Below are 24,886 nucleotides of genomic sequence, written 5' to 3'. Positions count from 1 at the left end.
ATGGAAGGAGTCTCCAGTATCAGGGCTTTGTAACAGTCAGAGGTAAAGCTATTAAAGATTTCAGACACAGGAAAGTCGGCAGGAGAGAAGGCTTTGTGGTTTCTTGGAAATGATTATTTATAGCAGGGGAACAATGTAATAGTGGTTAGCACATTTGCATAACATACTGTAAAAAAAGAAAAGTTGACTTAACTAAAAATTTCAAGGCAACTTGCTGCACAGCTTTTTTGAGTTTACTCAACTTAACTTCACTTAACTCAATTCTTAACCTTGAGTTGAGTAAACTCAAAAAAGCTGTGCAGCAAGTTGCCTTGAAATTTTAAGTTAAGTCAACTTTTCTTTTTTACAGTGCCTCTGTAAAAAAAGGTTTGGGGGTTCAATTTCCGGCTCCCCCTTGTGTGCACAAAGTTTGCACAGGGTTTCCACTGGGAACCCCAATGCCCTCCTCCAATTCAAAGACATGGAGGCTGATTGGCACTTCCACACTGTCTGTAGTATGTGAATGTGTGTGATTGTGCCCTGTGATGTACCCCATCCTGGGTGTCCCCTGGGTGTGCCCTGAGCTCCCTGGGAAAGGGTTAGGGTTAGTGGTACAGAAAATGGATGGATGAATGGATTATTTATAGTTGTTATAATGTAAGTGTTAACAGGAACTAACTTGTTTCATGTACTTGTTTTCACAACAATAAACCTAACTATAAATGGATAAGGGTTAATGAATGTAATGTTTTAATAAAAAAAAAATAAAAAAATTGGCAGCACTGTCAAACTGCTCTAGTAAGAAGAAGAAAACACTCCAGGATGTACTGCTATTAGACCAACCTGCGGAACAGGCATTTTTGCTTGTGTCTTAGTGGGATTGGGGTGGGGGTGGAGGTGAAATGAAATATTATTGTTATTTAATTATTTTTTTTAGACCCACATATCCATATGACAAAAAAAAAAAAAAAAAAAATCTGATGTTTTGATACAGAAAAGGGCATTTTGATTTGAGCTTTGCATTTTGATTCAAAATTATTTGAATAATTAGAATGGCTGAAATTTCACAGTTGGAAATGTGAAAGTGGATTTAAAGGTTGTTAAAAGCTGGTTGGCCTTTTAATCAAATGCTTGGCCCATTGTTGGCCAATAGACCAAATGATGGCCAATAGTTTGTTTAGCTCATCCTAATATTATTTCACTTAAGGAGTTCAAGGCATTCCTTTTTATTTTATTGTGGATTGGATAATTTACTATCCAATATCAATTAGATCAAAACAATCATCCAACAACTGCACATGCACTTTATTCCAGCTAGAGCAGGACATCCAGGTGCGCCAGAACGAGTGCTCAAGAGAGACCCGTCAGAAAGAGACGCTGGAGAAAGAACTGAAACAGCTTCGTGCAGATGTTGAAGCCCAGCAGTTGGAAATGAAAGCAATAATCGCACAAAGCCAGCACAGCAAAGACAACCAGAAGAAGATGGAGCAACAGCTCTATGAACAAAAGGTGGAACTTTGATTAGAATACTTTTTATAGCTAATTCACTGTTTCCGAATTATGAATTAAATCTGCAGTTTATTGCAAATGAGAAACAATATGATGTGGTGACTAATAATCGGACTGAAGGACGTTGTGATTGTGAAGAGATCTGACACTATTCTATATTTATGAGGACATTTAGTCTTTGTTGGTGTTCGCAAAGGGTTAAATACATATCCACACACTCACACACACACACACACACACACACACACACACACACGCACCAGTTACACACTCACAAATGCTTACAGACTTCCCTTCTGCAAAAATAATCGCAAAAACGCTGACACATTCTTACACGAACACACACATGACTTGTCCCACTGAGACCTGTATTTAATTTGTGGTGGCGTGTGTGTGTGACAGATTCTGAACGAGAGAGTCTCTAAAGAGCTGGAGCAGCTGCAAGTGCGCAAGACTAAACTCCAGCAGGAGAACGACCAGAACACACTCAGGTTAGAGCAGCTTACCTACGAAAATAACCAACAAGCCTCTGAACTGAAGGTACACACACACACACACACACACACACACACACACACACACATACACACACACACACTCAAATCCCTAGTATTATTACTAAAGATTTACTATATGGTGCACATTTGTTTTGAAATACCCTATGTAGTGAGCATACTATATAGTGAATAGGAAGCCATTTGAGATTGAGCCTAACTGGGATGGAGTGATTTGTACATGGACTCCAGCTTGCCTAGAACAGTGGTTCTCACACTTTTTTTTTTTTGCCAGGAACCTCTTTAACTGTACTACAAATTTCATGGACCCCCTCAGTACAGATGTATTTCATGAACATTATTAACATTCAAATTAACATTAACTTTCAAATAATTTTTTTTCCCAGCCATTAATGTCTAAACCGCTGGCAACTAAAGTGAGTACACCCCTAAGTGAAAATGTCCAAATTGGGCCCAATTAGCCATTTTCCCTCCCCAGTGTCATGTGACTTGTTAGTGTTACAATGTCTCAGGTGTGAATGGGGAGCAGGTGTGTTAAATTTGGTGTCATCGCTCTCACACTCCCTCATACTGGTCACTGGAAGTTCAACGTGGCACCTCATAGCAAATAACTCTCTGAGGATCTGAAAAAAAGAATTGTTGCTCTACATAAAGATGGCCTAGGCTATAAGAAGATTGCCAAGACCGTGACACTGAGCTGCAGAATGGTGGCCAAGACCATACAGCGGTTTAACAGGACAGGTTCCACTCAGAACAGGCCTCGCCATGGTTGACCAAAGAAGTTGAGTGCACGTACTCAGTGTCATATCCAGAGGTTGTCTTTGGGAAATAGATGTATGAGTGCTGCCAGCATTGCTGCAGATGCTGAAGAGGTGGGGGGGGTCAGCCTGTCAGTGGTCAGACCATACACCGCACACTGCATCAAATTGGTCTGCATGGTTGTTGTCCCAGAAGGAAGGCTCTTCTAAAGATGATGCACAAGAAAGCCCACAAACAGTTTGCTGAAGACAAGCAGACTAAGGACATGGATTACTAGAACCATGTCCTGTGGTCTGATGAGACCAAGATAAACTTATTGGATTCAGATGGTGTCAAGCGTGTGTGGCGGCAACCAGGTGAGAAGTACATAGACAAGTGTGTCTTGCCTACAGTCAAGCATGGTGGTGGGAGTGTCATGGTCTGGGGCTGCATGAGTGCTGCCGGCACTGGGGAGCTACAGTTCATTGAGGGAACCATGAATGCCAACATGGACTGTGACATACTGAAGCAGAGCATGATCCCAGCATGTATTCCAGCATGATAACGACCCCAAACACACCTCCAAGACGACCACTGCCTTGCTAAAGAAGCTGAGGGTGAAGGTGATGGACTGGCCAAGCATGTCTCCAGACCTAAACCCTATTGAGCATCTGTGGGGCATCCTCAAACGGAAGGTGGAGGAGCACAAGGTCTCTAACATCCACCAGCTCTGTGATGTCGTCATGGAGGAGTGGAAGAGGACTCCAGTGGCAACCTGTGAAGCTCTGGTGAACTCCATGCCCAAGAGAGTTAAGGCAGTGCTGGAAAATAATGGTGGCCACACAAAATATTGACACTTTGGGCCCAATTTGGACATTTTCACTTAGGGGTGTACTCACTTTTGTTGCCAGCGGTTTATACATTAATGGCTGTGTGTTGAGTTATTTTGAGGGGACTGCAAATTTACACTGTTATACAAGCTGTACACTCACTACTTTACATTGTAGTAAAGTGCCATTTCTTCAGTGTTGTCACATGAAAAGTTATAATCAAATATTTACAAAAATGTGAGGGGTGTACTCACTTTTGTGAGATACTATACCAGGGAATAAAAGCTGAAATCCTAATCTCTAGTTTCATATACACCTTTTGATCTCAAACCCAAATACCTTTGGTGTATTGCACAAACAAATGAATTGACCTTGCCATTCCAATAGTTTTGGAGGGGACTGTATGTACATTGTATATACAATGTAACAGTACCCAGATTATCCATGTATAATATACAATGTATATACAGATAATATACCGATATATAAAGATAACCTCGGATATAAACTATGAATCTATGATTATATAGTGATAATACAGAATATACAGTATAGAACAAAGCTGCAGGATGATTACAGGCAGTAAAACATCAGTGGCCTAATGGTGTAGTGTAGAGTTCAGCAGGCTAATGGTTGTGAGGATGAAGCTGGCCCTATGCCTGCTAGTTCTGGTGTGAATGTTCCTGTATTGCCTCCTGGATGGAAGGAGGTTATATATTGGGGTGGGATGAGAGTTGGACGGAGTTGGTCAGGATGCTTTCAACAGTGCAGCAATAGATACTTTTTAGGATCTGGATAGACAGAGGAAATTTCTTCAGTCTCCTCATGAAGTAAAGACACTGTTGCTTCTTTCTAACTAGAACTGAAGTATTGTGCCAGGACAGTTCCTCAGAGATGTGGACACCTAGGAGCTTGAAGCTACTCTACTTTAGTCTTATTGATACTGTACTGTAGATGGAAGAGTGTCTGCTGCTTTCAGATTTCCTGAATTCCACAATGAGCTCTTTGGTCTTCTGGGTGAGGTTGTTGGTGGAACACCATGCTGCTAGGCTTTGGATCTTTTCACTGAAGGCTGACTCATCATTGTTGCTGATATGACCTACTACCATAGTATCATCTGCATACTTGATGATGATGATGTTGGAGTTATGCAGAGGCACACAGTCTTGGGTAAACAGGGATTAGAGCAGAGGACTCAGCACAAAGCCCTGTGGGACACCAGTGTTCCGGATGAGGGTAGAGGACAAATCTGAGGTCTGTTGGTTAGGATGTCCAGAATCCAACTGCATATGGAGGTGCTGATGCCCAGGTCATTGAGCTTGGTGATCAGTGGGGATGACAGTGTTATAATAACTGACCATGTGGTTGTGATTTCAACCCCTGTAACACACACACATACACACACACACACACACACACACACACACACACAATAAAATAAATTAAACAAACCAAAATATTGTGGGTAAAAACAAATTATAACATTCATGTTTATGACAAAAAACCCTTTCATTATGTGTGGTAGAGATTGGTATACATATCATAATGTGAATACATGTAGTTCTGTTCCCTTTATATTGGTTCTGTTGGCTGCAGTGTAGTTTATTAAATCCATAGGGGGATTCTTAAGTTTAGGGCAGAGCACAAAAGAGTGTGTTCACAATTTTATTGTTAGCTATTTCGTTTAGGGTCATATATCCCTGATGTCTTTGTCTGCTATAGCTGGAAGATTTGTAGGCAAATAAACACACACACACACACACACACACACACACACACACCAAAAGGAAACATTTTAACTCTTTTTTCCTCATGAGAACCAGCCTAATGTCCCCACAAGCTCAAAATGTTTAGATATTCTCAAGCTTGTGGGGACATGTGGTCCTCACTAAGATATAAAAACACACACACACACACACACACACACACACACATACACTATTTCTGAGAGAAAAATAGAGTATTCATCACAAGAAACATGTTAACAGTATAGTGTGTTGAACTGTTAACCCATTTAGCCTCAGTCGAAGAAAAGAAACAAAGTAAGAGAAGGCACACAGCACAAAAGACTCAACAAGATACTGATATTTAATTATTAGGAAAGACTTTATTCATCCTGTTTGAAAATCTGACTGCAGTTGCTTCAATGATTACAGTAATACAGTGCAAGCTGTAGTGTACCACAAGGGGGCACTGCACAAACACATTCAACAACAAGGATAAGCAATCTCCAATCCTCTAAGCGGCTCCTCTATATGGAAATCTTATGCAATTATGGCCTTTCATATTTATGCCAGGCTCAACTAAGACACCCAGCCATTCAGAGAAAAGCGTATGACATAATAAGAGGGGGGCAATCGTGTAGAGATGATGAGAGCCACCAGTATATGGTTATAAACATTATGAGACGTTATTACTCATAAAGTGCTTATCTTTAGACAAGGCATTTTCCACAACATATATGCTGGCTAGAGTGTAATATAAATTCTTGAGTCTGATTGATCAGAGGTGTTGGTTAATTTTCTTTAGCAGGAGCTCTGAAGGATAAATCACCAGTTTGCTCATTCTTATAGCAACAACTTATACAGGGACTTGTATAGCAGATGCTCTGAATAAACATATTTGAAATATGGCTTATTTTAGCTTATTAACTTACAGAGAGGGCAAAAAAAGAGTGCGGTTGAATTTCAAATCTATAATAACAGGGACACTCTACATAATCTATGTGTAATCTAAATATTTATATAACATTTATGAAAGGAGTCTCATGGGTTTGTGCTTTGTAACGACACAGGAGTCACTCAGACAGAGGAGTATGTGCTTTCTGGTTTCTCTGCTTTCTGGTCACATGACAAACTGCATACCTTTATGCCTTATTAACTTCAAAAGAGAGAAAAAATGAGAGGCTGGTGATGGAATGACTGTTTATAACTGCTATTAGGGGTCATTCCATCTCAAGTGGTACAATAATTGTAAACTTGGTTGCATGACCATGTTTAGTTTTAAAAATTTTTTTGAGTGATTACCTCTATGTGTTGGCATTGCAAAACCACTATTTATTTATTTATTTATTTATTTATTTACATTTTACTTTTACTTATTGGCGCACACAAATTTTGGTTACACAGCTGTTTACAGAAACCTCAATATCTTAGCTCAGGTTAGTCCTAACTTCTTGGAACAAAAATTATGTCTAGAGCACATTGCAAGCTATATGTACATATAAAAACATTTTGCACATTCATGTTCCTTAGACTGAAGACCAAATGTAATTCTCAAGATTGCTCAAAGTTCCACTTTTAGGATCACTTTATAATGGGAAGAGTTCGAGTCTCAGTCTTAATTTTTTTTTAGGAGGTACCTAGGTAAGTATGGTGTGCATGTGGAACATTTCAGGTTTGAGACTTCTCTTTTATCTCCTGTGATAAAAGCAGTGAGTGACTATATCTTAGAAGTTTCTTACTGAATTTATCACTTGAGAAACAACACCACAGCTCTGTTTATGACATTGTTCATTTGTAAAACACCCAACTGAACACTGTAATTCCATATTTAGATAAAATCTATTAACACATACCAGCTGTACACCTGACATGATAGATCAGTCAAGTTCTTCAAATCTGGTCCTTGAGGTTCATTGTCCTGCAGAGTTCACCTCCAATCTCAAACTCACAATTTTTTAGAGCAGAATGCTCCTATAGAGGACTTATTTCTGTAAAAAATTCAGGCTTGTATCTGGTCTCCTACCAGAGATATTCAACCCAAAAGTCAGGGAAATTTAAAAGAAATTTACTTTTGTGCTCACATAAAAAATAATAGGAGAAGTCTCAAACCTGAAATGTTCTGCAAACACTCTATACCAGGTACCATCTAAAAATTAAGACTGAGACTTGAACCCTTCCCATTATACATTGACCCTAAAAGTGGAACTGTGAGCAACTGTGAAGATTACTTTTGGACTTAAGTTCTCCTGTAAGTCTAAAGAACATGAATGTGCAAAATGTTTATACATGTACATGCACCTTGTGATGTGCACTAGAGATCAGGTTTTGATCCATGGAGCTAGGACCTTCCTGAGCCGAGAGATTTCTGTAGACAGCTGTATAATATATATTTTTTTATGTTAAACCAAGTAAAATAATATTTTCCAATGACAATACATAGAGGTAATCACTCAAAAGAAATTAGGAAAATTAAAAACAGTTGAACAACCTGCACTGGACCACTTGAGATGGAATGACCCATAACATAAGTCATAACAGGAAGTAACTTGTCTCTGGAATATTCCACAACATTTTTTAAACAAACTTTTTTAAAACTTTAAATTAAAAAAGCAATGCGTTGTTTATTAATAAATGAAAAAAAATTAAAAGTTGGCAAATCACTGTGATATAAGAACACCACCTTGGCATGGATTATATGCGTATAACAGTATGGTCTATTGTGTGTTATTTCTTACATACAGTAGCTGTTATAACGTAAGTGATGACAGGACCTAGCCTGTTTCACAGATGCTCCACAACATGAAATATAACTACAACGGATAAACGTATGACATGTTCTTTAACTAATTAGAAATGTAATCATAGGACAATTTTTGTATTGTAAGCTGAACAAAACACTTCATGGCATGCAGTTATATGAAAATAATGAACTTCAGGGTGGTAACAGTAAGGCTGCTTTGTTTCCTTCATTATTTTCTTATAAAAGCATGCCCTGCCCTGTTTTATTTCATGTTCTGTATAAGCCATAAAGAAAAGATAGAACATTTCCTAAAGTTCCTAATGTGTATTGCCTATTTTAGTATCCACAAAGATGGAAAAACTCAATTTGCAATTGAATGCATTGTCAAAAATTGTGTTACAGTTTCACCCTTGGCTATGCTTTCCGTTTTGAATTATGGAAACTGAGATAAGTATAGCGGTGCCTCCATTATCTATTCAATTTATATTAATATTGCAAGCAGAACAGCTAAAAGGTTGTCTTAGTAAATAGAAATTATAGATAAAGCCTTTCAGTTAAGCGAGTGGAGCATGATCTGGTGTTTGTGGGGGAAAAAGCAAAATACACATTTAAAAACATCAAAGAATATTGTAAATCAAATTATTTATATCCACTGGGCTGATCTGTCACAACATAGTTAACTTAATAATGTACCATATATTTAATGATATGTTTTATCATTCAAATTATTATTATTGTTATAGATGTAAGAGAGAAGAGCTGGGTAACCATGGTGAAAATGAAGATGATGGGTTGATATGAAAGAGAGGGAAGAAAGGAGAAGGAAAAGAAAAAAAGGAAAAAGGGCAAGCGGTAAAAAAAATCAGGAAAAAAAAAAATAAGAAAGAAAACCAAGTAGGCACTATGGTTGGTCCAAACAGAATTTGATATGCAGAGATAGTGGATAGTAATTATCCACTAAACCAATTTAATATTTGGTAAAATTTGTAATCATATTGTATTTATATTGTCATAAATTAATAATGATTTAAATGGAGATAATTTGTTTCTCATTTGTAATTTCATACAAAAAGAGAGGAAACCCATGTGCTACAATTTGGACAACAATAAACAATTACTATTATTAATCATACATACTTAGAACCTAATATTTTGTTGTATTATCCCATAACAATAATAACAACAATAACAATATAAACAACAACAACGACAACAACAACAATTACAATAACAACAATACTAATAATAATAATAAACAATTCTTAAACAATAACAATAATAAACAATTCCCCCCCTGCCCAAGACTTAATCAAGAAAGTCAGAACAACAGGAGTCTGATACTTACTGGAGGTATACACTGATATACATACTGAGTCTTGTGTGTGTGTGTGTGTGTGTGTGTGTGTGTGTGTGTGTAGATGGTGAGAGAGGAGGTGAGTCAGATGAAGCAGGAGACTGTTAAGCTTACTAAGATAAGGGAGGCCACTCAGAAGAAGCTACGCCTGATGGAGGTCCAGAAACTGGAGGTGGAAGAGCAGAGAGACACACTAAAGAACCAGATCGGAGGCTTGGAGAAAGGTATGGGACACAGACACTCATACACACACGCACACACAGACACCCTTCAACTACTTTCTTATTGCCACCTCAGAGTTGTGCAGTCTGTTTTGGCCTGAGTCTGGACTTTCTCTTTCTCTCTTTTCTCTCTCTGTTTTTTCTTTCTGTTTTATATTACCTCTCTGTTTCTTTCTCATTCCATCTCTTCGTCGCTCTGTATTTTTTCTTCATGTTTCCTTTCTCCTCATGTTTTCCTCAGTTTCTCTCAGTTTACAGTTGAGGTCATAAGTTGCTGAATCTGCAAAATGTTAATGATTAATTTTTTTTTTGTTGTTTTTTGTCGTGAGCAGTTAAACTGGCCACTGTTCTTTATAAAAATCCTCCAGGTTCTGCACACTCTTTGCTTTTCCAGCATCTTCTGCATATTTGAGGGACTCGTACTCAACTATGGGGTGTAAACTATTGAACAGGATGATTGGTGTAAATTGTTATTATTTTGTCTTCTGGGAAACATGTAAATATGTAACTTCTAAAGGGCAGTACTAAATATAAAATATTTTTTATGATCTCTCTTATATATATTATATATATATATATATATACACATACATACACACACACACACACACACACACACACATTTGTACATATGTTGTAGTTATACATTTCAGCAGGTCTTTATGTATGACAGTGTTAAACAACTTTTTGAGATTCTACATGTAAAGTAATTTAAAAATGTCTGGGGCCAGATAAAACTCGCTCTTGCCTGCAGGCCATCATTTGATGATCTTGGATTTAAGACTTGCTTCTGTACTTACATGAATTGCGGCCTGGAGCCTTGTGTATAAAACCTTGTAATCTGATATTAAAATGTGTCATACATACTTATGATATTAAAACATATACAAACATACGGAGGACCAAACCTGCAGAAATAAAATAATAAAACGATAAAATAAATAAAATAAATATGTAAATACATATAAACAAACAAACAAACAAACAAATAAATAAATATATATGTATATATGTGTGTGTGTATATATATATATATATATATATATATATATATATATATATATATATATATATATATATATATATATATATATATGTGTGTGTGTAATAGGAAAATAAAAAAGGAATAAATTACTTGATAAAACAAATATAATTCATTTAAAAAATAAATTTAATCCTACATTTTTTTGCTACTTTTTTATATTTATTTATTCATGCTTTCATTTATTTTCATATTTATTTATTCCCACGTGTATTTATTTCCAAATTTATTTATTTATACGTTTGTTTATTTCAACATATTTGATTTCTTTTTGTATTTATTCTTACATTTCTGTGTCGTGTATGATAATTAGGTGGGTTGGTCTTGCTTACCATTGGTTCATCATAGATTGAAGTGTGTGTTCGATTACTCTTCACTTGTTTTGGAGTGACATCAGGTCATAGCTTTTGTGTCAACTATGGCAGACTCTTCACAAATAGCAAGAGAGTTGTGCAACTTAGCAAATTAAGTCAATAACCATGCATCTGAAGGGATGTGAAGAAGGCGGTTGCAGCACGCAAACCCAAGAATATTACTGAACTGGAGGCCATTGCTCATGAGGAATGGGTTAAGATTCCTCAGGAATGCTGACAGAAGCTGGTGTCTGGCTATGCATCTCCTTTGCAGCAGGTCATAACAGCAAAAAGTTGCTCTACTAAGTACTAAAGATGCTTGCTATGAAGGGGTTGAATAATTTTGAAACTGGAGAAATCATTATAAGTTGCATTTTCAGTTGAATTTGGGGAAACCACTTTAAGCATTCGTTATGTCAAACTATTTCAATTGCTTTTGTTTGATTTGTTCATTGCAAACAGCTGAAAGTCTGTAAATTTTGACAATAAACCTGATTTGCAATGGGAATTGAATAATTTTGATTGCAACTGTATCTCCAAAATATTTACCAATACTATAAGCAAATAGCCAGCTGTGAGGTTAAGCAAACTTCTTTATTTATTTATTTTTATGCACACAGGCAGTATATAAGTCCAACATTAAATGTCTTATCTTTTCTAAGAAGCCTTAGAAAATTGAGTTGATGAAGACCATCTTGCCACAAAATAACTTCGACACATTTTCACATCACAGCTAATTTGCACATTGATAGCATGAATATGTTTTCTGCTGATATAAGCAAATTCATTCTTGAATTTTTTTTTAATATGATGATGTGTGTGCAATCAATCGCTCTGATTACATTTGGAAGAAAAAAAAGTAATTGCTGCAAATTGCAGTGGTAATGAAACATTCTGTTCAACTTTTTTTTACAGCACAGTATGGTAATAAATACCCAGTCCTGTATTTTGTTTTCCATTGCAAATTTCTATTGCCATGTCACCCACACTGTACCTGAGTATCCATGATGGATTTGGTTGCCCTTCTTGCCATGGGAGCAAAATACAAAACATGGACATATGGGTTGAAACAGAAATGGTGCAGACCATTGACAGGTCATCACTGACTTTGGAAAATACACTTGATAGCTAGAGCTGTTTTACATTCCTTACATACCAAAGGGGTTCTACTTCAAACCCTTCCTGATAGCAAAACACTCTATTAGATGGTTCTGCACTGTACTTTTAAGGTTTCCTCCTGAGGGACAAACCAGCAATCCCTTATGGGTAATATATTTAATCTTTTGTCACACCAATCTTCTGTACTGTCTGATAACATACAGTACAATGGAAAACCCAGAATGCTTTGTTTGGTCAGCTGAATATACACTAACCTGAATGTTGTGTAAAGGTTAGGTCAGTCTTCTACTATGGTTAGTGTTTACTATGAACTCTAGCAACATGTATACCACCTAATAATCTCCAGAGGATTGTTCCAACTTTTTTGAACACCATTATGTGATGGAAAATGAACAACCAGGGCATGGATAGATTTGGTTTTGGTTTAGTGCGTAGCATCACATTGTTTGATAGAAAGGTAGCTTTCATTGTTTTGCTATTTACGGTAGCTAATGAAGAAAACCCAGCTTAAGTAACTAATGTACCATTTATATAAAAGTTTCTTATCCAACAGTGCAGTAAGTAACTGAATACTGGCACTGATTTTGTTGTTTTGGCTTTGTACTCCAGCTTATTTTTGTAATTTTTGCTTGTTTACCACACTGACTCAACTCCAGAATTACTTAACAAGTTGAGTCAATGCATTAAAGCAGGAAAAACACAAAAATATGTGATGCAAGAGTGCGATTAGGGCTGCCTTGAGCCAAAAGACTTTTGAAAAGAAAAGCAAGAGATCAAGGCTATCCCCAATGGGTACACTTAAATGATCCAGCTCAGTTAGACCTGCTGACATCATACACTGCAAGTTTAGTATGTTTTTCTTTACTCCTTTTTATGGATAGTGATGTTAATTTCAGGGTTGGTTTTGATTTGCTTCCTTGAACCGCAGGCATTTGTACCGAATGATGGATGAAGCTTCAGCCAGCTTCTCAACATAATCAGGGCTTTCCATCGTGATGCATGTTGTCATTTTAATCAGAGTTGCCATATGTGATTGATGCGACAGGCTGTGGCAGCTGGACCAGCAATGTGATTGGTTAGTAAGAGGAGGTGTGGGTGGAGTTATTGGCAGAGCAGAAGGACAAGGAATGGCTATTTTGCATAACAGGAAAGGGAGAATGAGAGCGAGCGAGCGAGAGAGAGAGAGAGAGAGAGAGAGAGAGAGAGAGAGAGAGAGAGAGATTAAGCAGGCTAAGAGAACTGGCTTGTGTATCCATTCTTCTACCCTGTTGTTCTCTTGGTATTCTCAGACTGTTTTGTCAGATCAGCGTGTTAACCCTGTCTGTGTCTGTTGGTGTCTGTGTTCACAGATGTTTGTCAGCAGATTTCTGGATGAATCAGAAAGAAGATAAATTATGTATTCATGTGCTATTTAAACAAAATTGTTTCATTAAGCGAAATTGCAAAATTTACAACTAACATTTGCGTAAAAAAAAAGCTCACAATGTATGACCTAATAATGGTCTTAGCTTACCACATACCCTACCTTAAGCTGTCTTTCTTGTTGTTTAAATTGCTTGGCGGCAAACTGAGCAAAATTGTGAAAGATCTTCACATCCTCTGTCTGCAGTTTACTGCATAAATTTAAGAACGCGTCCTGTCTCTGATGTCACAACAACCAAGGATTTACCCACAGCCTCTTTCATTTCACTCTTCATCTTTTCAGGAAAAGAATGACACGTAAAGACAGGGCCATTTCTGGGCATAGGCGAACTAACCGGTCGCCTAGGGCACCACCAGCTTAGGGGCTCCAATGAGTACCTAAGTCCAATGCCCCTGTCTCCACCCGACTCACCCACCCACAAGAAAGAGAGTACCAGGGGCATAACCTGGCCTGGGCATTAGGGTCTGTAGCCCCAAAGAATTTTTCTTTAGCCCTGAATAATTCTCCACTTGGACCGGTTTGTCACTGCATAACTGCACATCAGTAAAAGAAGACACCAGTGTTGTATTATATCTTCAGTGAATGGAGGCAAGACCAATCAGACAAGGTTTACAGGAAAATACGTAGAAATACTCGTGTCTTATTGGCCGACAGGTCTCAATTCCGTCACTTAAAGGCACCCTGCATACTCATGTGATGTATGTAATTACCTAGTTTTGGCCATTACACAGTGTGGACTAGGCTTTAAATGAAGCCAAATATGCATTGATTTATGTGATAATTCTGTTATAACTCAGTTCTGAATCTGTAAACTGATTGAACATTATAATTAATTAATATATCAATAAATATGTGCCATAGAGATAAGCAATTAGCTGATATAAAATGTATGTCTGCGTGGCCACAAAAGTACATTAGAAAACATACCACATTTGTTTGTACTTGTCAGGCAGACATGTATTTCTAAAATCAAGGTGAGCTCTGTAAGTGAAATATAATTATAAATCATTATGAAAATGTTGCTGAAATGAGCTGGAAAATGATCTGGTCTGATAGGATACTTATTGCTTACAATTACGTTGTTGTTCACCAGGTTACTGGCTCCACTAATGGTGATAAAAATGCCATGAATATGCAACACCACAGTTGTATGCCTTCATTTAGCATTTTGTTGTGATCATGAAAATAGGGACCAAAGATTGCACTTAATCTCCCTTTTACTCTGTCTCTCTTACCTTTACTCAGACTCTCTCCATCTCTCTCTCTCTCAGTCCCTCCTCAGTTCAGTGATTGCTTTATTACCATGACTACAGTGCCAAGGAAATTGATAGTAGGATAACAGTAATAATAAAGATAATGAGAGCAATGAAATGGTCATAATAGCGCTTTCTTTTTGTTTCTCAGTATCATTATCATCCCAAATATATGACTATACGATAACACACACACATTTAGGACAATGATGTAAGGTAGGAGTTGAGTGATTAATCTCGTTATTGCATGCAGGTATTTTACAGCCTGTGTGCCGGTCTTCACTTTCCCTCACACTGACATGCTGCTCCCAACAATAACTGCTGTAGGTCTGTTTCAGGGAAGAAAAAAAAAGAACAGTACTTTTTCACCTTATGGTATGCAACATTTTGTCCAAACAGATGCCTGCAGGGTTTAAAAGTTTTGTTTTTGTCTTTTTTTTTTGCTTCAGGCATAAGTCTTTGATTCACCTTCACTACATATGCTTGGTATCTGGTGGATGTTTTCCACTTTTTGTCATGGGTAGATTGTGGGTAGGCACTTACTATTCACCCAGTTTTGTATGTTGCTTATGTAGGAATAATTGATGTTCTCTCACATCCACTTAGCTTCTAAAGTCCAAAGGAAAATATAATTTTGTATTTACAAGAACTTGAGATTTGGTAGATTAAATACAATTTTACTTTACCAACTATTCAGAGTTGGCAACTTAAGCCCAAAAGTTATTTGTAATTTTTGGAAGTATCACATAAACCAATGCAAATTTTGTTACATTTAACAATACAGATTCTACCCACATTGCTCAGCAGCTTGTAAAATAGCACGTGATCCAGCTTTTTTTTTTTTTTTTTTTTTTTTTTTAACAATCAACAAGAAGTACAGAGGCAAAAAGCATGAATCTTAGCTTAGGCACAAAGCTACATTGTGTAGAAAAATAAGATGTGCTGGATAAAGTGCTATTTTATCAGTTGCTTACCAGTGCGGGTAAAAGACATAGCGTTAAATTAATTCATATCGTTCATTTAAGACAAAAAACAGTCTGAGAATACCAAAAGAAAGACAGGGTAGAAGAATGGATACACAAGCCACTCACTCTTGTATTCTCTTAGTCCTGCTGTCGCTCTCTCTCTCTCTCCTCTCAGGCCTCAGTGTGTAATTATTTTACATCTTTTAGCCTTCTGAGAGCCTGCAAGTGATTCCACTATACTGATATATCCAAGTGATTCCACTATACTGATCCAATCTAAAACAAGCCTTGTGGTGTTGTGATAGTGGAATAAACTACATCACTTCATTGTTTTCGCGCTTAACTTTAAAAAAAAAAAAAATTCTAATGCTTGTAATATTTTGCCAAATGAATACAATGAAAGAGTCAACAAAAGTTAAAAGAGATAGCACTTTTCATAAAGATTATATTATTACAATATGACAGCTGTCATATAGTCTTATAAAGCTTATGTATAGTCTTATAAAACAGATTTGTATTTCTGCTTATAAGATTTTTATGAAGACATACAGCAAACCCATGATGCTACAGTGAATGAGTTCTGTATATTCTCTGTCTTAAATAATGTTTAGTTTTGCTATTCATATTTATTATATTTTATGATGAATGCTATGGAAGGAATATAAGCACTATTGTAGCCTAGTTTGAACATAAATAGCCACTATGTTCATTTTTACAACTACTAAAAAATTATTGGTTGTACCAAGTGACATACACAGTATTATTTTATTTCTTGCACTTTGTTTAGCAGGATATTTTCACGTGGATAATTATGATAGTGTATGATAACTGGACATGGACACCTTGCAGAAATGTTTCTGTGAATGAATTCATAACCAAAGAGATTATAAAAGCAAAAACAGGCTATTTTATAGCCTGTATAAAATAATTAAGATCTCAAATTGAGATATTGGCAAAGTATTATACCGCACAAAATATTTTTACTAGTACCAATAATGTAATATTATTCTGTTGATCATATTTCAAATATGAATTAATTTTGCAGGCATTAGTTATTTTCCATTGCTGTGGTTCGGTACACAAATGCCATTAAACTGGTTCGGCAAGATCCCAAGCATAAAAATACAAATAAAAATAGATGGATAATCGAGTCGCCACTTTATTGCATACTATTTTGATTTTGTTCCTTTATCTAAATATATGTAACCAGTTAAAACTGTATATTACAGTGGAAAAAGATGAACATTAACAACTTCCCTGCATATCAACATGTCACAAACATGGATGTAATATGTTTTAAGGTGTTTCTGATCGGCTGGTAATGGTGAAATGTTATTTAGTGTAACGTTTTCATCTACGATCAACTTTAATTACAACTATTTATGATACAGTATGTGCATGTGCTGCAAAATTCTACACTACACTAGTTTTTATCAACTCCCAACATACTGTATGGTTTCGTATTGACTTTACACCATGAACTTAATGTTCAGATGGTGTAGCCGGCCCCTGGTTATTCATTTCAGCTAATAACTGTATGGTTCATATCTAGTCTTCCTTCAGCTTTACAGAATTTAGATCTCAGTGGGCCATATTCAGAGTTGAAGTATGCAGTTGCATACCAAATGTTGTAGGATTACCACAGACAAGATTATCTGACACGTTCAGCTGGTCCCAAGAAAGAACAGAAAACCTGTTAACAGAATCCCAAGTGCAATTGTTCAGGCAATCAATAAATGCTTATGTGAAACATATCCTTGTAAAAAGCTTTAATGAATTCTCATTTAATATCATAAAAGTATTCACCCCCTTGGCATTTTTCCTATTTTGTTGCCTCACAACCTGGAATAAAAATTATATTTTGGGAGTTTGTATAATTTGATTTACACAATATGCCTACCTCTTTGAAGATGCAAAGTATTTTTTTATTGTGAAACAAACAAGAAATAAGACCAAAAAAAAAAAAAAACAGAAAACGTGAGTGGACATAACTATTCACCCCCCAAAGTCAATACTTTGTAGAGCCACCTTTTTCAGCAATTACATCTGCAAGTCTCTTGGGCTACGTCTCTAAGCTTGGCACATCAAACCACTGGGCTTTTTGCCCATTCTTCAAGGCAAAACTACTCCAGCTCCTTCAAGTTGGATGGATTCCGCTGGTGTACGACAATCTTTAAGTCTTACCACAGTTTCTCAATTGGAGTGAGGTCTTGGCTTTGACTAGGCCATCCCAAGACATTTAAATGTTTCCCTTTAAACCACTCGAGTGTTGCTTTAGCAGTATGCTTAGGGTCATTGTCCTACTGGAAGGTGAACCTCCATCCCAGTCTCAAATCTCTGGAAGACTGAAACAGGTTTCCCTCAAGAATTTCCCTGTATTTAGCACCATCCATCAGTCCTACAATTCTGACCAGTTTTTCAATCCCTGCTGATGCAAAACATCCCCACAGCATGATGCTGCCACCACCATGCTTCACTGTGGGGATGGTGTTCTCAGGGTGATGAGAGTTGTTGGGTTTGCACTTGACATAGCATTTTCCTTATTGGCCAAAAAGCTCAATTTTAGTCTCAACTGACAAGAGTACCTTCTTCCATATGTTTGTGGAGTCTCCCACATGCGTTTTAGTGAACAGCAAACGTGTTTGCTATTTTTTTTCTTTAAGCAATGGCTTTTTTCTGGCCACTCTTCTGTAAAGCCCAGCTCTGTGGAGTGTACGGCTTAAAGTGATCCTATGGACAGATACTCCAATCTCCTCTATGGAGCTTTGCAGCTCCTTCAGGGTTATCTTTGGTCTTTTTTTGCCTCACTGATTAATTCCCTTCTTGCCTGGTTTGTGAGCTTTGGTGGGTGGCCCTCTCTTGGCAGGTTTGTTGTGGTGCCATATTCTTTCCATTTTTTACTAATGGATTTAATGGTGCTTCGTGGGATGTTCAAAGTTTTGCGTATTTTTTTAAAACCCAACCCTGATCTATACTTGTCTATAACTTTGTCCCTGACCTGTTTGGACATGTCCTTAGTCTTCATGGTGCCGCTTGCTTGGTGGTGTTGCAGACTCTGGGGCCTTTCAGAACAGGTGTATATATACTGAGATCATGTGACACTTAGCTTGCACACAGATGGACTTTATTGAACTAATTATGTGACTTCTGAAGGTAATTGGTTGCACCAGATCTTATTTAGGTGCTTCATAGCAAAGGGGGTGAATACAAATGCATACAAAGTTGAAAGAATTTTTTATTTATTTATTTATTTATTTTTTTACATTTTTAAACAAGTTATTTTTTTCATTTCCCTTCACCAATTTGGACTATTATGTGTATGTCCATTACCTGAAATCTGAATAAAATATCAAAATAGGAAAAATGCCAAGGGGATTAATACTTTTGCAAGGCACTGTATATCCGCTATATTGGCTTATATTTTCACATGTTTCAGGCTTAAAGGCCTGCTGAAGGGGTTGGCCTAGACACATACTTTTTGTACAGTGTCCTTGGGTAACATGAAAGACACTCAAGATAATTTGACTGTTTGACAGATTTCACTAATCTCAGTGGGTCACCAGGAATATCCACGTAAGAACCTGCTTATTACAAGCATGTATAACGTTCCTCATGTATCTGTTGATTTGCCATTTTAACATAAGTGGAAGTCTTAAGTAGAATGTATTCTCTCTCGGTAAGTCACTATGGAGAAGAACGTAAAGCTAAATGTATCCTAGGCATCCACTTAAATTATCAATGCTAAATACTTCTTGGAATGAAAGGACAACTTAAACACTCAACTTTTTTTTCTTTTTCTCAGAAATGGAAATGGCAGAAAAACAGACAGAGAGTGACAAGAAGAAAATAGACGAACTGATCCGGGAGAAAGACATGCTGAGTAAGGTGGGTGTGTAAAGTCAAGTCAAGAGACTTTATTGTCGTTTCAACCATATATAGCTGGTACAGTACACAGTGAAAAGAAACAATGGTCATCCAAGACCATGGTGCTACATAAAACAACACAGAACTGAATAAGACCTACACAGGACTGCATTTAGTGCATGTGTGCAAACAGCACAAAACAGTACATTAATTACTAAAACACAACAATAGGCACAGTAAGAGTGTAATATAGTGTATGTGAGCGAGAGTAGAAATACATGAACATGTCACCCTCACTTGAGCAGACATAGGTTTTGCATGATAAGATTTACCATATGAAAGTTTTATAATATGGGAATCGTATATTAAATATTTAAGTGATTTATTTCTGGGTGGTGGCATCAAGGGTGTCATTGTCGCCTGACATATGTGTGGAGTTCCGTATGTTATTCAGGTTTTCCAGTTTCCACCCACCTCAAAAAAATGGAAAACAAAAAACAGTATGTGGATTGGCTACACGGAATTGCTGCTAGGTGTGAATGAGTGTGAATGAGTAAGACTGTGTGTGTGTGTGTGTGTGTGTGTGTGTGTGTGTGTGTGTATGGTGCTATAACAATAGATTCTTTAAAAAGAAATTGTGCTAAGAGTATCACTTTTTTCATATAGGTGGTTTGTTTTAACTTATTTATCCACTGTATTGTTGTGTTGTAATGCTATTTAAAGGTCAGAACACAGAATGATAATTTTAACATTCTATTATACATGTACTACCAATCTTGTACAAAATGCATTCAGACCACTTGGATAGATTTCTGAAAGATACTGACACTAGCTCAAAGTTACTACTACATATCAAACTATAGCTTTCTGTATCTGAAGTGTGTCATGCTTTTTTGGCAAACAATCATCCCATCAAAAGCTTAAATACCAAAAAGGTCACCTACACTCATTCTTATACAATCAGGAACCTAGTATAATGTGAGTATTACGATTGTTATATATAATGGTGGAATAAAAGAAATTAATAAAAAAAATTTGGCAAGAATAATAAAAAATTAAACCTGCAAGCAGAATTTTCAGGGGCCGAACACCTCAGTGAGCCACACATTCACAGACACGCTACAATTGTTGCATAAGCAATCATAGGCAAGCAGAGCCATAACTATAGGGAAAGGGATTCAAGAATGATTTGTATTTTAACACATTTGCCATTCCATTATGGGTGAACAGTTTTAAATATCAGCGTTCCTTTGATAACTTTTGTTTAGACAGGTCTCAAGATGATGTCAATAAAATGTGGTGAAGATTACACAAAATTTGAAAGAGGAGTACCAAAAATGGCACATACATAGATGGAAGCATATTGGCATGTTATTGTAACATTTGACCATGAATTTTGTTGCCTAGCCTCAAGGTATGGTACTGAACGTGCCTACCAAGATTTGTGTCAGTGTGCAAGGTCATTGTTGAGATATGGCCTCACTTCCTATTTGGCAGCTTAGCTGTCAGATTCATTGGCCCATAACAGACAAACCATTTAGAGTATTCAAAATTATTTTGATAACCTTTGTGAGGCTTACTCTGAAGATGGTGTTTGCCAAATTTGGTGATGATTGGACAAAAATTGTAGGAAGAGTAGGAATAAAACTGTTTTTAACAATATCCAAGATGGTCGACAGGAATTACACTTCAATTTCAGATATTGGTGTGTTAATGTTGTAACGTTAAATTGCATTAAATGCGTTAAATTTTATACCAAAACGAAAAAAAAAACATTTAACACTAAATGGAAACAAAATATATTAACTGAAATAATATAGAAATATAGTATGATATATTTATTTATTTGTTTGTTTGTTTTTATACACACCATTTGCATTTGTTATTGTTTAGTGCTGAAACTGGTCCCTGGCAGAAAAAGAATATTAATATTAATTTAGAAACATACATATATACGCACACAAATATAGAAAATAGATCACACTTAAACACTACACTAAATATTAAAATGCATGAATAAATTACTGGTTGAGGGACATAACTAATTGGCTAAATTACAGTATATCAAATACATTATATTGTAATAATATAAATAATATTGTCTCAATAAAAAAGTGCACATAAAGCTGTACTTCTACAGAGTTTTGATAAAACCACTGAAGGCTAAATATGGTCCTTAATTTAAGAAATATCACTTTTCATAACTAAATCATTGAACACATCCTACACTGTTGCTGTGTGTAAGCAGATAGCATGGCATGCTCAGAAACAATAATATCAAGTTATCACATTGTGAATTCTCATACACTTCCACCCCGAGCTCCGATTTGCTCTATTAACATAACTATGGAAATGAAGTGCAATTCACAATCGAGTAGCTTACTGTGCTACTGATCTCCAGAATATTGCGGTATTATTGTGGATATGGAGATGAGTGGCCATTCATATTTAATTGGATTGGAAATACGCTGCCGTCTACCACATGCACACACACAATATACACACACATTCTTATACAGACTTGGCTCCTGAAATTGGCTGTACATCTGAGTCCACCTCCCTTCAACTACTTTACACTAATGCATCTGAAATGAAAATATATCCTTCATTTCAATCAAGTGGCCAATAACAGCTGATATTTTAAAATGACACCACTCACTAAATAAGTGGTTTTGGTAGCAAGGTAGCCTCTTTCATATAGACATGCTTTGTGTGTGTGTTTAGAACATGATCAAGGCAGCAAATGCCACTGAGAAGCAGTTAAACTTGGTGAAGCTGCATGAGCAGACAAAGAAGACATTGGATCAGGAAATTCTCAACTACCGAGACGAGGCGCAGAAGCAGCGCAAGATAATATTTCAGCTTGAAAAGGAGCGGGACCGCTACATCAACGAAGCCAGCGACCTCACACAGAAGGTAACCCCCCCCCCGCATGCAGACACTGGGTTGAACACAGCCATACTTTCATATAGACCCCCCCTCCCCCCACCCAAACTCAACTTATGATTTATACTATATCTCACCAACAGCTGAACACCAAAACATCATCATTCAAAGACTATACACTGTTTAGTTGCACTGTAAAAGAAATTTTGTTCACTCAACTTAACTTATTGAGTTGTCTTTTTGCTTTGACTCAGTTAAGATGTATTTACGTAAAATAAGTAATTTTAACTTAAAAAGTTTTGTTGATATAATTGAATAATTGACCCAACTACTTGTTTCAAGTAATGCAGACTTCCCAAGTTCAGTTGAAATAGTGTTATAAAAGTAAGGTGAACTTAACTTTTTCAAGTTGCCTGTACTAAAATTCGAGTTCATTTAACTTAATTTGGCTTATTTTCCTAACTTACATTAGCAAGTTCAACCAAATAAATAACAACCCATTTTTCCATATGAAAGACTTTAATTGTTTCACTTATAAATTTACAAATGTAAACAGAACATGTCAAACAGGTTCAAATATCCAGATCTACAATAGCCAGTGTTTCTTTTAACTCTTTAAGCAAAAGGTTAAAAATTTAATATTGTGCTATGGTCAATTTGAGTTAACAAAAATCTATTACAATTGTAAAAAAATAAATTAAATTACATGAATTTCTCAAAATAAACAGAAAAAGCTAGCAGAAATCTGTTTTTGCCTAATAAAATTACATTTCAATTGCCCAGTGTTTAAAGGTGAAAATATAAAACAAAATTGAAGTCATGCTGTTGAGGTATAGAAACTGTAACATACACAACACATTAGATCTCTCTTACAAGAAATGCATAACACCCATCTCTACTTCAGCAGTTTATTTTTAAGTGAATGTACTCATGCACTGCAGGAATGAGCTCCAATGTTCATGAACAGCCTCTGAATGACCTCAAAGGTGTATTTGAAGTTTTTGGGGTAGTTTATGTTAAGTGCATAAAGCAATCCCATCAACGACATCTTCTTTGATTACAAGGGCTACATCACTGCAGTCACATGGAATAGGGTCCATCACATCATCCACAACTGTAATGATTCCAACAGTCATGCCCTTGATTAACTCTTCTTCAGAATCTGTGTGCTGTATTAAAAACAAAGATAAACATTAAAATGTGCTTTCACACATACAACCTCACAAGCTCAACGACTTAAGAACAGCATGAGTGAACCGATCTTAACTGTAATAGTTATCGCACAAAATGAATTAATATTAGAAGGTGGAAAAAATTACAGTACAACTTCCTGAAATTTACCATCTCTCATGAAAATAAAACAAGGTAAACTCCATCAAAATAGTTGGAAATATCAATACATGGACTTCCATTATCTGAACATCTTCCAACATCCCTTCTTACTTTCCTCACAGACACTTAGCTCAAAGATCTTTAAGAAGTGAGATGGATTCTCCCGCATGTACAATAGCAGCCCCAGCAGAACTGCAGCCCTCTTCCTGTGATTTGATGCCTCAAAAATACAAATATTTCAAATTCAAATTATGCAGGACAAGAGAAATAGCAAGAAATGAATTGACCACAGTATTTACAACTGAAATTAGTAGTACACTTGAAATAAATCTCCTCACATTTTTATCCAGGCTCTCCAGTATGGCAATCATTTCTGCGATGCCTGCATAGCGCCTTGAGTGGTACAAATACAGCAGCTTTGAGACATGTTTGTCAAGACCCTCATAAAAGCACTTGCTCAGGTCCATCGACACAAGTCTGGTGAATTCTGTGCTGATCTTCAGTCATTACAGAACATCAAACAAATATAACACAGAAACATGTTAAACAACACTGCAAAAAAAGTCATTTGAATTTTCACAGTGCAGGTCAAATGTCATAAGGCTCCATTCCAAAGTACTACAGCACTGCTGTACAATGCCAAGTCCATAAAATTACACTTTTCTTTAGGTAAAAGAACAAAAAAATGCAAGTTTAATAATTTTTTTCATATTGTATATGACAAAAAAGACAGTTACTTCAGTGCCTGAAGTAATTCTATGAAGAAAAGAAAAATGTCATTAAAAAATGTAATAAACAGTGTACACAAGCAAGATCAGGACCAAGGTAATAGATTCTCACCAAATCTCTTGATATATTTCATGGCCAGCGGGTCATATACATATTGATATTGTAAGCAAAGCTAATGAGGGAGCATTACAGTGGAAGCAGGAGCATCAGAAAATGACAGGTTATATATTATATATATTTATTTTACATTTAAAGACTTGCATACTTAAACAAACTGCTTAAAATCTAATAAGTGCAAGCATAGCCACAA

At 36.4% G+C, this 24,886-nt stretch overlaps 1 protein-coding gene across 5 annotated transcripts in view; it reads left to right on the top strand.

Moving 5' to 3' along the window:
- Positions 1-24,886, top strand: part of cfap58 (cilia and flagella associated protein 58) — a 139,031-nt gene that overhangs the window by 10,846 nt on the left and 103,299 nt on the right. For all 5 annotated transcript variants that reach the window (XR_008384745.1, XR_008384746.1, XM_053615051.1 and 2 more), the window contains exons 5-9: positions 1,294-1,488; positions 1,891-2,028; positions 9,454-9,613; positions 19,568-19,650; positions 22,354-22,545. Coding sequence is in view for 3 of the 5 variants with exons in the window: in XM_053615051.1 (XP_053471026.1) it covers positions 1,294-1,488; positions 1,891-2,028; positions 9,454-9,613; positions 19,568-19,650; positions 22,354-22,545 (768 nt within the window). In the remaining 2 variants the exon portion in view is untranslated. The remainder of the gene's footprint in view (positions 1-1,293; positions 1,489-1,890; positions 2,029-9,453; positions 9,614-19,567; positions 19,651-22,353; positions 22,546-24,886) is intronic.

The sequence above is a fragment of the Ictalurus furcatus genome, chromosome 26 (genome assembly GCF_023375685.1).
Source record: "Ictalurus furcatus strain D&B chromosome 26, Billie_1.0, whole genome shotgun sequence".
NCBI classification, from domain to species: domain Eukaryota; kingdom Metazoa; phylum Chordata; class Actinopteri; order Siluriformes; family Ictaluridae; genus Ictalurus; species Ictalurus furcatus.
This window is presented reverse-complemented; position numbering and strand designations above follow the sequence as displayed.